Here is a 14,284-nt window from a genome sequence, read left to right on the forward strand (position 1 = left end):
CTAGCAGACCGTCACTGAATTATGAGCACACAGACTCAACTGACTGGTCAAGATGACAACCAGATAATAATTTTTTTTTGTAATTTTTAGTAGTACGAAAAAGAAAGCTTTAGGATTGAACCACCCCAATTATGCCTTATGTCTTTACCACAATCACAGTGAAACGTGGTTGCATACAAAAACATTTTTAAGAAAACATTTAAAGGAATATTTATAAGATAGCATGCTCACCTCATGGTGTATTCGCTGATAAACTTTCTGTTCATTATCTAGTACTACAAAAGATTCAGAGGGTGCTGCATCCCCATTGAAAATGAAGCTTAAATCCCCTCGTTGGCACTTCATGTCAGTAAAGTCTATGAGAGTAGTGTCAAGCCTGTGAAAGATGGTTAGATGAGAAATTGTGACAAATAAATGTCAGTAAAACTACATAATTAAACAAGTTTTATTCCTTTAAACTCAAACAAAGATGTTAATACTATATTTCAAAGTCAAATTTAGAGATAAAAGCTAAATTTAAAATATCTTATTTAAGGGAAAAAAAAATGAAAGAATATTTAAGTATATTCCAATTCATCTAGATTTCATTTTTCTGAATATAACCTTCATTAATCCAACAGGAAGAAGATTGTTTCCCCAGTGTTGAAGTATTTACCTAAATGTACCCTTGTTCCGTACCATTTCCATAAAAGTTACAACTGGAAAGGGCAAAATAAAAGAAAGCAGACCCATCTAACATTCTTTGATCCCTTTAAGACCATGTTACTGGCTCAGTGGAGCATTAAAAGCGGTAAAGCAATGGATATATCATATTCTTGGATTAAGAACTGTGTGTCCACAGTATTGACCTTTTGTTCTACATCTATGCCTTATGCCAAACCACCAGGTATGAAAACTTGCTTACCCCTTCCATTTTGGTAACCTGTTTAACTTACTCCAAATTCTTGGCCTTTCTGTTTGACTTCCCAGACTCAATTAGCGTTCTCTTCTCCAACATCTCCATAGCCTGAAAACGGTATGGATCATTCCTGTGTCAAAACCTCATAGATTCACACACTTGTGTGTTTATTGGGCCTTTTGGTAACCAAGACCTGGCAATGGTCTACCTCAATGAGTTGGCCTCAACTAAATTCCACATATCACTACTTGCTGAAATTAGGGAGAATACTGGAATGGAAAAGTTCCCAAGTACCCTAAAGTCCTTCAGTCCTTGATGGCTCTGTACAAGATCACATCAGGACCTCTCTGACTGACTGTTCAAAACATAGTCCTTAGTCTAAGAAATGGGTTGACACATCTGTTACAAGATGCTGATCATATCCAATGAAACACCTTTAAGTCTTTGTGAGAAATCCATCCTGGCTATTGAGTTTCTAATTCGATTATAAAAATTCTTTACCTATAAAGTTTTTTAGTTTTCACTTAGGACAAGGCAAAGTTAGTGGGCATTCTTGGTTTCCACAGAAAAAGCTGAGAAACAGAAATACCGCACATGTGTTATCAAAAGAATAACTAGAATTACATCGCTAAAACTAGTAAGTGACACTATTAATAATTTTACCAGGACAACAGGGATGAACAAGAGCAAATAGGGAAGTTTGACAACCCTATGTGTAACAGGCTCTTTTCTGAGCCATATAGAAGATATATATATCCCTCAGAATGAAATCAAGAAGCACAAAAAAAAAAAAATCAAGTCACCAACTGCTGCAGGGGTGAACCCCGTTTGCCGCTTTATAGCTGAATTCCAGTTGGTCTACTTCTAGTGGTCTGCTACTGTACTACTAGTGCCTGTACTACTCAACAGGTCCTGCTACTGCTTATATATGTATCATGAGAGAAAATGACGCCAGTAAAAGGGGTTTATCCTCTATCTTTATAAGGTGTGGACTACGAATAGTATCAAAAAGAAACAGATCATTTTATTCAAGTGCACTATTTGGACTCCAAGCTTCAAGCTTCAAGCTACCAGGGAACGATATATCCCACATAAAGTTAAATAAATAAAAATTGACTTTTTAAAAAGGGCCAAAAGAGACTTCTGCCTCCATTCCACTCTTGCCCATCCTGGATGAGAAGCTATAAGGGACAAGGTTGAAAACAGTGACAAAAGAGACAAAGACAGATTGACATGGAGACTTTTAAGTCCCGAGATGTAGTCATACTTAAAATCAGTCATAGTCAATTTTTATGTAGTCTTTGTTTGTATTATTTGCAATTGAAATAAGAGTATCTAATACATCTTTTGCAATATCTCTGACATATCAGATTGTCTGGTATATATCACATATGCCTCACAATGATAAAATTTATCATGATGATATTTTAATGTCTCAACTAGTCCTTGGCTTTAAGCCTATGAACCAAATTTTTTATTTTTTTAGCCAAAATGGCTATGAAAAAAAAAAAAATGTAGACAAATGAAATGATTTGAATAGAAAATATTTTTTGAGATAAAACTTTGAAAAATGCCAAGCAATACTGTGACAAGGAAATAGAGCCTTCTCTTGAGACAGGAAAAGCCTGAAAAAGGAAAAAGTCTGCAATGATCATTTTAGTCAGTGGGTACAGGTCACCTCAAATTATTAATATTAATAGTAAAAATGTTTATTAAGTATTTGCAACAATAAAGTTGTTAACATATTCCTATTTCTATTAATAAATCTCTCCTGACACCAGAGAAGGTATTTTACATGATCAGATGGCCATCATGAGATACAGTAAACTGTAAAAACTCCTTTGGACAGAGTTGAAAATTCAGTTTTATTTGAAGTGCTGTTTTTAAAAAAATTAATTGTCCCATGGCATTTAAATTTGAAAGTTTTTATTTAATGTTAACAGATTTTTTTAAGTCAATTCTTGTCATCTATGCAAAAAACCTTTACCATACATCGTAAAATCCAGCCTCTCCATGAATGTGGTAAACTTTGGTAATGAGGGCTTTAGACCAGCTGCTATTAAGTCCTAGGTGTGAGTGTTTTGCTATATTACAGTAGCCTCCCCTCAGGCTCTAATTCTCATGTCTCTTTTTTAACCATTTTGTGGTTTTATTTATTATCTGTATTTATTACATAATAATCATTATAAAATTTACTTCCAAAAGTCAAACATAAATGAGAAACAATTTTTAAGAAGAAGTTGTACCTTGTTGTCTGTCCTACTTCTAAAAATCAAGCAAAACTAAAACTAACCTTTTTTTTAAAGAAGCACATGGAAAAAAATACTATTCTTCCAAATTATCTACATTTGTCAAGCGCCTATACTAAACATTTTTAAGTTGATAAAAAAGTTTTTGGTGAATCTATAATATATTGTTACAATGGGCTGCTAAATTAAATCTACATCAGTATCAAATCCTCTCCTAGTTTTTCTTCTGTTTTTCTGTATTTTCTCAGGTTTTTATAATTACCATAAATTTAATGTGCATGAGGACTTTCATAATTAGAAACATCTGAGGAGGTTATTTTTAAAAACCAAAAACAAAGAAACTTCTTATTTAACTAAATTCTACTGTTTGATAATAATTACCCCAGAACTTACTTCAAACTAAAGGTTATCTCTTCACTTGAACTCAACATATTACATAATAAATTTTATAAAGAATTGATTTTTAAAAATTTCTGCCTTGTGACATGGTGGGAAATGACAGGAAATTGAGTCCTGACTCAGTTATTCATTGGCAATATGCTCCTTTAAAAATCACTTCAGTTCTCTGAACTTTCTCATCTATAGAACAGTTTATATGAAATAATATTTCAAGACATTTCCAGTTCTAGACCCTTAAATATTCAAATTAATATTCTGGAAATGTATAAAGTCATACATATATAATATTTTATATATACAATTTATAAATATACTAATATACAGGTGTATATATATATATATATGAGTTGGCATTATATATAGCTTCCATATACTTAATTTATAAATAGACCTACAGTAACATAAAGCTAAAGATATAAGGAATGATAAAAGTAAAATGCTAAAATGAGTAAAATAAATAATTTCCCATAAGGTCAAACCATCAATTTCATTTTAAAAGGAAACAGAAGAAAATTAAAATTAGCCTTAAAGAGTTCAGTAGAATAGATTATAAATGGCTGAATAAGTGAATGAATAGATTCATGGATGGGTAGATAGGAGAGAAGTGTATAAGAGGGAAAGAAAAAAAATAATTAGGTCCTCTTTGTGCTCCCCTTATTCCTTAAAAAGCCAGGACCAGGGAGATGACCATCTTAAATCTCCTTAGTATTACACCATGATCTTCACTCTGTTTGCCTTCTAGATACTCTGTAGTTGAATAAGAACAATACCTTCGTTTTAGTCAAGATTTTATGTCTTTGATTATCTGTAATATGTCTCAAATGGGATAAAATATTGTGAATATATTACAGAATGTTTAAGTTATAAAATGCTACATCCAAATGTGAGCTATTACTACAGAAAAAAAAGAAAAGCTTCCTCTAAATCTCAATTTTCCATTACTCAGAAAAAAAAATCTAGTCACCTTACCTGATATTGATGCCTTGCTTGTATATTTTACATGCATCAGAAGGCAGAATTCGGGAAAGTAAAGGCACTGTATTTTTTAAAAAGAAAAGGTAAAAATTAACCACCTAAAGTTCTGAAATATTACAAATTTTTTAGTTAGAAGAGCAATGCAAACATTTTAGAAATTTATCAAAATTATAATAATTTCCTTTAAAATAGTATTTTACCACCTTATAAAGCAATTTTGAGCAACTTTAAGTATCTACTATTTAATTGTGTTTGCTGCATAGTTCACCACCACCACCACCACCTTAATCCATCCTCCAACACAGTAGCAGATTGATATGTTACTTGTGGGTATGTATTGCAGAATATTATTATAGATGAGAAAAACAATGCCCTGTGGTAACTAACCCTTCCTGAAGGAATAATTAGATGCCCCTGAATCCCATCTGATCTTTTAAATAGAATGTGATTAAATAATAGAAAGTAATGTATATAACAGGAAGAGACATTTTTAAAGCTAAATAATTAAATTTGAGTTTGAATTCCAAATATGTGACCTTGGTTACTTAAGCATACTGTGCCTCAGTTTCAAAATCTATACAATGGAACCATACTATTTACCTATATGTGTCTACATTCCAGTGTTGCTCACATTCATATCACAGCTATCTTTTGGAAGTTTTTTGTTACTTATTATCTACTATATTTGGGGGGAATGATAGTCATTCTATGATAAATAAATCTGCATAATAGGCTGTGATAAACTACCACATACCAAAAAAGAAAAAAATGTGAAGCTCAAAATTCCTGAAATTAAGATCATATCAGATGTGCATGTGAGTGTGTGAGTGTGCAAGCATGCGCCCGCGTGTGTAAGCTATATTAAAGGTATATTTTTTTTAAATTCAGTGTTCAAAATGGGTGATAAATCAACCTGGGTTAGAAAGAAACAAAAACTTCAACAAAAATTAAACACTGATTTTTGAGTTAACTTTTTCGAAAGCATCAATATTTTCTACTCAACACTAAGGGGGTACACTTAATATCTCAATGCCTTTTTAAAACCATGACCAGGTATTAAATCCAAAATGATTTCCAGCAAATACCGACAGTTCTAGACATTTTATTATACAAAAATAAGAAAAGTTTACTGCCCAAAGAGAATGGAATACCTTCTAAGAGTACCCTAGTCAAAGAATATAAGAAGTCATTTTCTGATAAAAAATTCTTCCTGCCCAGGCCAGCGTGGTTCAGTTGGCTGGGCATCACGTGGATTAAATTCCAGGGCAGGGCTCATGCCTGGGCTGCAGTTTCAGTCCCAAGTCGTGGCGTGCGCGCAGGAGGCAACTAATTGATGTTTCTCTCCCTCTCTTTCTCCCTCCATTCCCCTCTCTCTGGATCAATTTTTTCAAAATTTTCCTGATATGATACAAAAGAAGTTGAGAAGAGCAATAAAAGCAGAAATTTATATAAATGATCAAAGCTCTTCCTTCACGATCATTAATTGGGATCCAGTTTTCCTGTCCTCAAGTATCTGATGTAGCATAAACAAGGTCATTAGAAGAATGCAGCACTCTAAATTTATTTAACTTAATTTTTTACATCCTTTGAAGTAGTATGGTAACCTACAGAAACAAAATTTAGAATTATATACCAATATCCACTTATCAAAAAACCAGAAAAGGAGGAAGAAATGAATGGAAGGAAAAATAAGCGTAGAAGTAATTTTTCATAAACACAATTTCAAAAATTATTGCCTAAATAAATCAAGAAAATAATCTAATGCAGCAAATAAGAAAGTCACTTAAAAAAAAAAACAAGGAGAGCCCTGGCCGGGTGGCTCGGTTTAAAGCATCCATCATCCCATGCACCGGAAAGTTGTGGGTTAAATCCTTTGCCAGGGCACATAACTAGGCTGCAGATTTGATCTCCCATCAGGATGGTACGGGGTGCAACCAATTGATGTTTCTCTCTCACATCGATGTTTCTCTCTCTTCTTCCCTTCCTCTCTCTCTAAAATCAATAAAATGTGTCCTCAGGTGAGGATTAGGAAGGAAGGAAATATATCTGTAGTAATTGAAAATAATGTTTTTTGAAGAGCATTTAAAGATATTAAATGTTTATGTAAAATAAAGTATAAAATAAAAAATCAGGATACGGAAAAAAAGAAGCTTGGGGATTTGAGGGACTCAGAAGAAAATACTCAGAAAAAAAAAGGAATAGTACCATGCAAAAAAATGTTCTGCTATTAATGCATTCTAAAAATAGAGCAATTTACATTTTCCCAATTCTGTGATGACTTTTTCCTTTCTTGTGTAAATTGAACAATTAAGCTGTCTATATTTTAAGTTATCTCTGTTTAATCTGAGAGTGTAACACCGTATTCCAAAGATAGCATAATTCACTGAACTGAAAAATGAAGAGTCTCTAAATTTAAATTTTGGTTTTGCTATCACTTACTCCCTGATTTTAATTAGTGTTTGTAAGCCTAATGTTTTCTATTCATATTACGCAAATAACAATACCAAATATATAGGGCAGGGTGGGTGTTTTATAAATTACAAGATAAAGAAATTTTTAAAACTATCAGTTTTTCTGTTAAAATGTGCTATATTCATAATCCTAAATATGAAGTAGTGACTCAGATACTATAAATTATTTAACACTTTACAATATATATAGGGCTTTCTTTAAAAACATGATTTCATTTCATTCTCGCAAAAACAAAATTTTACAACAGATGGGGCAATTATTCTCCCCACTTGAACCAAGTCTGAGGCTAGTTTCAGCCAAAAACACTGAACATAACAACATGAGGAAGAGTAGAATGTGCGTGTTCCACTACCTCTAAATTAAACTGAACCGTGGGATGTCAGTATTTCTTGGATTCCCCTTACTTCTGGGTGGACTTTTTTATTAGTGGTTTTGACAAGGAGAAGAAACATGCCTAAAGTCTAGATTAAAGCTTGATAATCAAATCTAATAATAGAAATTATCAAGTGTTTTTTAATCCAAAAGGTCTAAACTAAATCTAGCCACCAGATACTAGTTTTGACATGAAATCACACAAAAAAATTTATCAGCAGTTAAACAGGAGTGCGGACTTTTTTGTGTCAAAGTCAAGTTCTCAAAGAATACTTTCAACAAGTACCTCAGTGGCTGCATCGTGAATTTGATTATGCAACATTTATAATATGTTTATAACTACAAATTCTCGGCGGTGCAGATAGACTCTTAAGAAGCTACACCATCGTCTCTCGAGATGGACGGCTGCCGAAGAAATAACTACAAATATATGTACAATTTCAGGAATGATTACATTCATTTCTATTTCTTCACATAACTGAAATGTTACTTTTAAAATATTTTAAAGCCCTGGCTGCTGTGGCTCAGTGGATTGCACATTGGCCTGAGAGCCAAGCATCGCTGGCTTGATTCCCAGTCAAGACAGATGACTAGGTTGCACGTCAGGTCCCCAGTTGGGGGCGTGAGTGACAGGCAACTACACAGTGATGTTTCTCTCCCTCTCTTTCTCCTTTCCCCTCTCTCTATAAATAAATCAATATATACACAAACAAATCAATAAATAAATTATTTAAAAATAAAATATTTTAAAACACTTTGCTCTGAAAGATAAATGACTATTTTAGAATTTAAACCACTAATATTACTAAGAAAATCAGTTAAGGAACCAATATATTCAAGGAACCACCTCAGTTTAAGATCACAAAGGAAGACGGGGAAAGTCTATATAGATGATAAAAAACAGTGAAAAAAACGTATTCAGGCTTTAGATCAATTTGACTTGGAGCTCTTTTATTATACAAAGCTACTACAAAATCTCTTTTTTTCTCAGTGGTCTAGTACACCAGGATTTCTGAATGATATATAAAGCATAAAGGCCTATCAAAATAACAAAATCATGTGTAGTTTTGATGGAGCCAAAACCTGCCTGACAATCTAGAGTTGTAACAATTTTGGAAAGAACAAATATTTTAGGGATTAAAACTTTATATCTGTAGACTAAACAAACTAGAAAAACTTTAATCATCCATGCCTGTACAGTATTATGCAGATGTTCAATTAAGTAAAGTACTTCCTCATCAACTATTATGGTAAGATGCCTGTGATATATTAGTAAGGATGACAAATTGCATAATAATATGAGTCCATAAAAAAAACTAATACTCAGTATATATACATATATGTATATATTTGTGCATGCACACATTTGTAAACATTAAAGATGGTTTGAAAGTATTAGCATGAAATGTTAACAATGATTTCTATAGTTGTCAATATCTGATTTAATTTTTTAATTATTTTATGATTTATTTTTACAACTATTTGGGGGATAAATATTATTGAGCATTCAAATATCTTTACAACATAAAAATTCATTCAGATGCTTTAAAAAAATACATGTAAACTCATTATAGTCCAACCTATATATAGATTACATTAAAAGCAGTTTTTTAAACAAAATTTAGTTGTTTTGATAGTTGTTTAGCTAGTGAAGGTCACTGTGATCAAAATTCCTGTTTGAACAATGCGGCAGAGAGAAACCTACCAAGGTTAAATAAATGACTGTATAATATCTAGAAATTAAAGTCTTTCCTAATAATAGAAACAGTGTGCAACTAAATAGTAGGCTAAAACAGTAGCTATAAGAATACAGTAAAAGTGGCAAGAATGATTGAAAGTTAGTAGAATGCAAAATCAAACGTTAACCAAGTTCTGCACATTCAGGGATCCAAGTACTATATTTTAAACTTCCTTAAATTTAAAATCTGATAATCTGATAATTATACTTCTCTTCCCTCTGAAAACTCCTTATATTAAATTATTATAATATTTAAACCTGCATTTTATTTTTTTAATGGAAGACTTCTTAATCTTAAAAATAAGAATTATAAAAGTTACTAATAAATTTGAGATAATTAAATACTGCTTCAGGGCTCTACAACCATTACATTCAACGTGATAGAAAATATTAATTTTCCTTAGGGCAAGTATCAAATTTGTTATGTTAACATTTCTATATAATAGTTCTTTGCACTTGCAATTCTGCATGTGTACATATTTTATAGTAAAACATAGCACACTCTTACCCCAGCTTTGAAAATCCCAGTGAAGTTCTAGATAAAAGTCACCTAGCTGAGAAATAAAATATGAAGAATTACTGAATGCACCTTAGTTAACAGCTGTTATCTCTACTTAACATTTTGCTTTTTAAAAAAATGTTTATCATTAAAGGTCTTTAGACAAGAACAGAAAAATGTCAATGTTTAGAGTTAAAGAAAAAAGGAAAAATGTTTATTACTTAAAATAAAAAATGATAATAGCACAAATTACAACATTTATCTACAAAGGAAAATGTGCACCATTGTAGATTTTATAACAACATTTTAATCACATAGGAACATATCTGAAACCAATAGGCATTTAAATTTACATCAATAAATATTTCATTTCTCAGCATAACTGAAATATCAATAAGTATTATCATAAAAGTAGTTAAAAGCTTTAGGAGTGTTATAAAAAATGATTTCCAAAATGATTGTTTGTATTGCCTTGTAATGGTCTAAAAAAAAAATGACCCACTGCAATAGAAATTTTTTGTAAAGTGGTAACACAAAGATTTACTAAATCTGAAATATGTCATCATATCAGAACTATAGAAAAAAGTTTATTTCACAAATTAGAAGCTAAACACCAAAGACTATAACTCTTAGGGAGACTATTACGATCAAATATTCTCCCCCAAAAATTATCCCTTGCAATCTCAAAAAATAAAAAAGCATACTTAGGAGAAGACACAGTCATCATCATAGGTCTACATAGGTCAATTTTTCTCCCACAGTTCTCTTAGGCATCAAAAATACAGAAGAAAATATCAAAAAGTCAACCTCTCTTTCTGTGCCAGCACCCCCAGCTCCTGCTATCATGAGGTAGGACACAAAAAGAGTTTGTCATCTAAGGAAGCTGCAAACTGCTCCTACTAGGAGCAGCAGCTTCAGCTTAGAGAATCTTCTAATCCAAAGAACAAAGAAAAATCATGGCCATTAATTAATTTTATTTTTTGGAGCTCTCACCTAATGTACTAAAAGCAGTAATTCTTTATCTACCTTCCTAGTTCAAAGTAAATGGTGCTTCCCATAAGATACATTTATACATCATAATGAGAGTATTTTGTTATGTTATTATTGCTTAATTTAAGCAGGATTTATACCATGTTTTGACCCTTAATTATTATTGAGAAATTAAACTGTACTAAAAAAATGCTTAAAAGTACACTTACAATTATTTTTGGGATGCAAAATCAGCAAAGAAACATAGCCTACCTCTTTCAGGGCTTTTAATAATCGAGGTCGTTTTTCTTCAACACTTTCTCTGGATTGCTGCTTAAGCTTCCTTAAAAGAGCTGTAACTAAGATACAAAATTAGAAAAAGAAATTAATTTAAAATAGATTTCACCTTGCTAGAAAACATCACTGGCTTTTATACAGATATATTGAGAGATACAGATATTGTGTATAAGTTAGCAAATAATTTAGTAGAAATGTATGATCCCAAAGGAAAATTGATAAGAGACACTCCAACATCCATTTCTGTTCATTCACACTAGTTTTCCTAGTTTTTATTTTTCAGTAGGAATTTACCTGACTGAGCCAAGATTTATCAATCTCAGTCATACGATGCAATGTCCTGTGGTAATACTGATCTAAAAGATCTCAAAAACAGGTCTCAGAAATCCAATTGAATACCACTTTTCTAAAAAACAGAATTACCTGCAATTGTTACCAGGTGTACCTGTTCTTTTTTCACTAGAGGTTGTATTCTTACATATTACTAATATTGAAAATATATATATATAAATCCTATTCTGTGAAAATAACTTCTGAATTTAATAAAACCTGAAGGTCCCCTTAGTGTCTTCTCAATAGTTAAGAGATTGAGATTATAATATGTTAAGTGCAAACCCGAGCTTTACTATTTATTAGCTGTGTAAACTTGAACAACTTACTATAGTTCCCCAAACTTGTTTTTTTTTTTTTTAATTTGTCAAATAAGAATAAAGTCAAAGCTATTGTACAGAGTTACTGTAAAGCCTCAATATAAATTCTTACTACTATGCTTACAATTAAGTAAATATAGTTTTTGTCTATTAGAATGCAGGTCTAAAATTGACTAGCAAAAATCAGACATTACCTAACATTTATTAAAATAAGTGAAAATACTAGACTTAAATTAATTAAGGCCAGCAAAAATAAGAAGATAGAAAAATGTGCATTGACATTTTTTTAAAAATGTATACTCATACATCAACACATGCAGATTTTCTCCTGCTCCTGACATGTTTTTTCATATACATATATATATAAATACTATTGTTTTTCTATTTTACAGTATGCATTCTTATAAAGTATGTCAAGCCTTATGGGGAATACAGACAGAAGCGGAAGGAAGGAAGGAAGGAAGGAAGGAAGGAAGGAAGGAAGGAAGGAAGGAAGGAAGGAAGGAAGGAAAGAAAGAAGGAAGAAGGAAGGAAGGAAAGAAAGAAAGAAAGGAACAGAAATAAGTCAGTAGTGAAAGCTTGGACCAGATTTGATTTTTCCACATAGGCCAAATTAGGAAAAGGCCTAAAATGTATTCTTATTTTTAACCACAGGTCTAACAATAAATTACTCCAATATAGTTTAAAAAGTGAAAAAGCAAAGAACAATGTTTAAATTACTAAAGGTCTTTGGGAACACAAGAGGCCGAGACCTAGAAGTCAGAGAACATGAGCTCCAGTCTCACGTATAAACTAGCTCTGTGAACTAGGTCAACAGTTCCCAAATACGAGTCTACATTTCAGTGCCCAGTTGTTCCAGTTTCTAGTGATATTCAGCAAAATTAAAAATTTGGGAACTAGAATGGTTCTTTTTCTTTATAAATTGCATATTATTTCAATTCAAGAACTATTCTTTCTCCTATTTTTGGTTTCAAACTATCTTTTAAAAATAAAATCACAGAAGAAAGTTATTCTTTTTTTTTTTTTAAGCTCTATATGCTAAAATAAAAATGTTAGGTATTCTGCATTAATCCTGAATTTTCCGGTCTGTGAAATCCAAATAGTCTGAATCTATCCAACCTCTCTTGCCTTCAAATTGAAATGGACCTCTACTGAATGTAAAAAATGAAAATAATTCAATCCCTTAATTGAAAAGTTACCTTAATGGAAAGCATTAACTAAGTATGTTGTTTTGTAACTGACTGAAGGCATTCAGTAAATAACACAAAATGACATAAAAATGACCAAAAATTATTAAAAAGGTAGTGACAACAATAAATATATAGCACAGTAATATATGCAAAAGAGATTCTTGTTTTTTTGAGACTTCCCATTTAAAAAATTACATCAACTCAAACTTTCTTATGAAAGCAGAAACATTCAGAATGCAATTATACAAAATCACCAGTATGTTTTTTAGGTCTCAGTATTTGTACTTCCATATTGTAAGAATCTTAACATTGATAATGAAGATAAAATTAGCTTTAGAGGGTTTGGATGGTATTCGATTGAATTCATTCAAAAACTCAAATGAAGAACTCCAATAAACCACAATTAATTTAACTTTTTTTCCTTCTCCCATATAAAGTATTTTTAAAGTTTTCAGTTTATTGTTCCTAAAGCTTCTGAAACTACACCCTACTGCTCCAAGCATTACTTAAATCTGTATCTTCTGCCCTCCACTTCTTTCTACAGCCCTAATTATTTTCTACTTTCTACTTCAACAGTTCTTCCAGAATTTATCACAGATCACTTGAACTCATCAAGCTTAACACCTAATTAATTAAATCCAATACTATTACTCCTTCTATAGTCTATATAGGAAAACTCTGACTCCAAAAAACCTCCGCTGCCTTGCGGCATACCTCTTCAGGGGAAAGGCTAAGGGAGTAAATCCCGACAGAAAATCCAGAGCCGGAGTCCCTAAGGCGGTTTGACGTTGTAGTCAACACCGGCAACTCCTGCGGCGCACCTGAAGCCAAGCTGTATCGACTCCGTCTTTCCCTTGGACCCTTCAGCTGCGAAGAGAGGGGGGGTCTGCTGCATGGGCAACAGCAGACCCTCCATATCACCCTGCCCAGGCTCTGTAGCTTCAGCTCCACTAGAGAGGACACTCCAGCGCCATCGCAAGATGTCGATTCAACACAGGAGGAGACAGATACCGTGTCACTCCCGAGTCGGACTGCACAGCCATTCTCGGCGGTGCAGATAGACTCTTAAGAAGCTACACCATCGTCTCTCGAGACGGACGGCTGCCGACGACGAGTCTATATATCAATTAATTAATGAGATCACCATTAACCCACGATAAGAGTTCTTGGAGTTACTCATAATCCTTCTATCACTATGCTGGAGATTATTTCGAGAATTGGCAAAGGGTGATTATCTTTCTAATCTACCTCTTAGTACTCTAAACACAGTGTCTCTTCTTTAAAACAAGATTTCCACATTCCATGAAAAGATTTTTTTCTAAAAACCTATTGCCTCTTGCTCAATTAAAACGTCTTGGGTTTTTTAGGGGGTGGAAGGAGCGAGCAAATATGAAAAAGGACTCACGGACATGGACAACAGTGTGACGACTGCAGGGGGGAAGGGGGCATAAGGAGATTAAATGGTAATGGAAAAAAATACAATTAAAAGAAGTTTTTTTTTAACATTTTCCTTAATGCTCACCAGAAAAAAAAAAGGGGGGCTTGGGTTTTATTCAATAATCTCAATCCCCACTTT

The 14,284-nt window shown here is 32.5% G+C and overlaps 1 protein-coding gene across 2 annotated transcripts in view; it reads right to left on the reverse strand.

The window, feature by feature from the left end:
- The window catches only part of ANKRD13C (ankyrin repeat domain 13C), a 93,137-nt gene that overhangs the window by 40,894 nt on the left and 37,959 nt on the right, over positions 1-14,284 (reverse strand). For both annotated transcript variants that reach the window (XM_090269610.1, XM_090269609.1), the window contains 4 exons: positions 10,845-10,930; positions 9,612-9,657; positions 4,516-4,582; positions 232-376 (listed from right to left, as the gene is read on the reverse strand). In XM_090269610.1, coding sequence (XP_090125736.1) covers positions 232-376; positions 4,516-4,582; positions 9,612-9,657; positions 10,845-10,930 — 344 coding nt within the window. The remainder of the gene's footprint in view (positions 1-231; positions 377-4,515; positions 4,583-9,611; positions 9,658-10,844; positions 10,931-14,284) is intronic.

Source organism: Furipterus horrens, unplaced genomic scaffold (genome assembly GCF_987537825.1).
Source record: "Furipterus horrens unplaced genomic scaffold, mFurHor1.1.pri manual_scaffold_3, whole genome shotgun sequence".
In the NCBI taxonomy this organism is placed as follows: Eukaryota; Metazoa; Chordata; class Mammalia; order Chiroptera; family Furipteridae; genus Furipterus; species Furipterus horrens.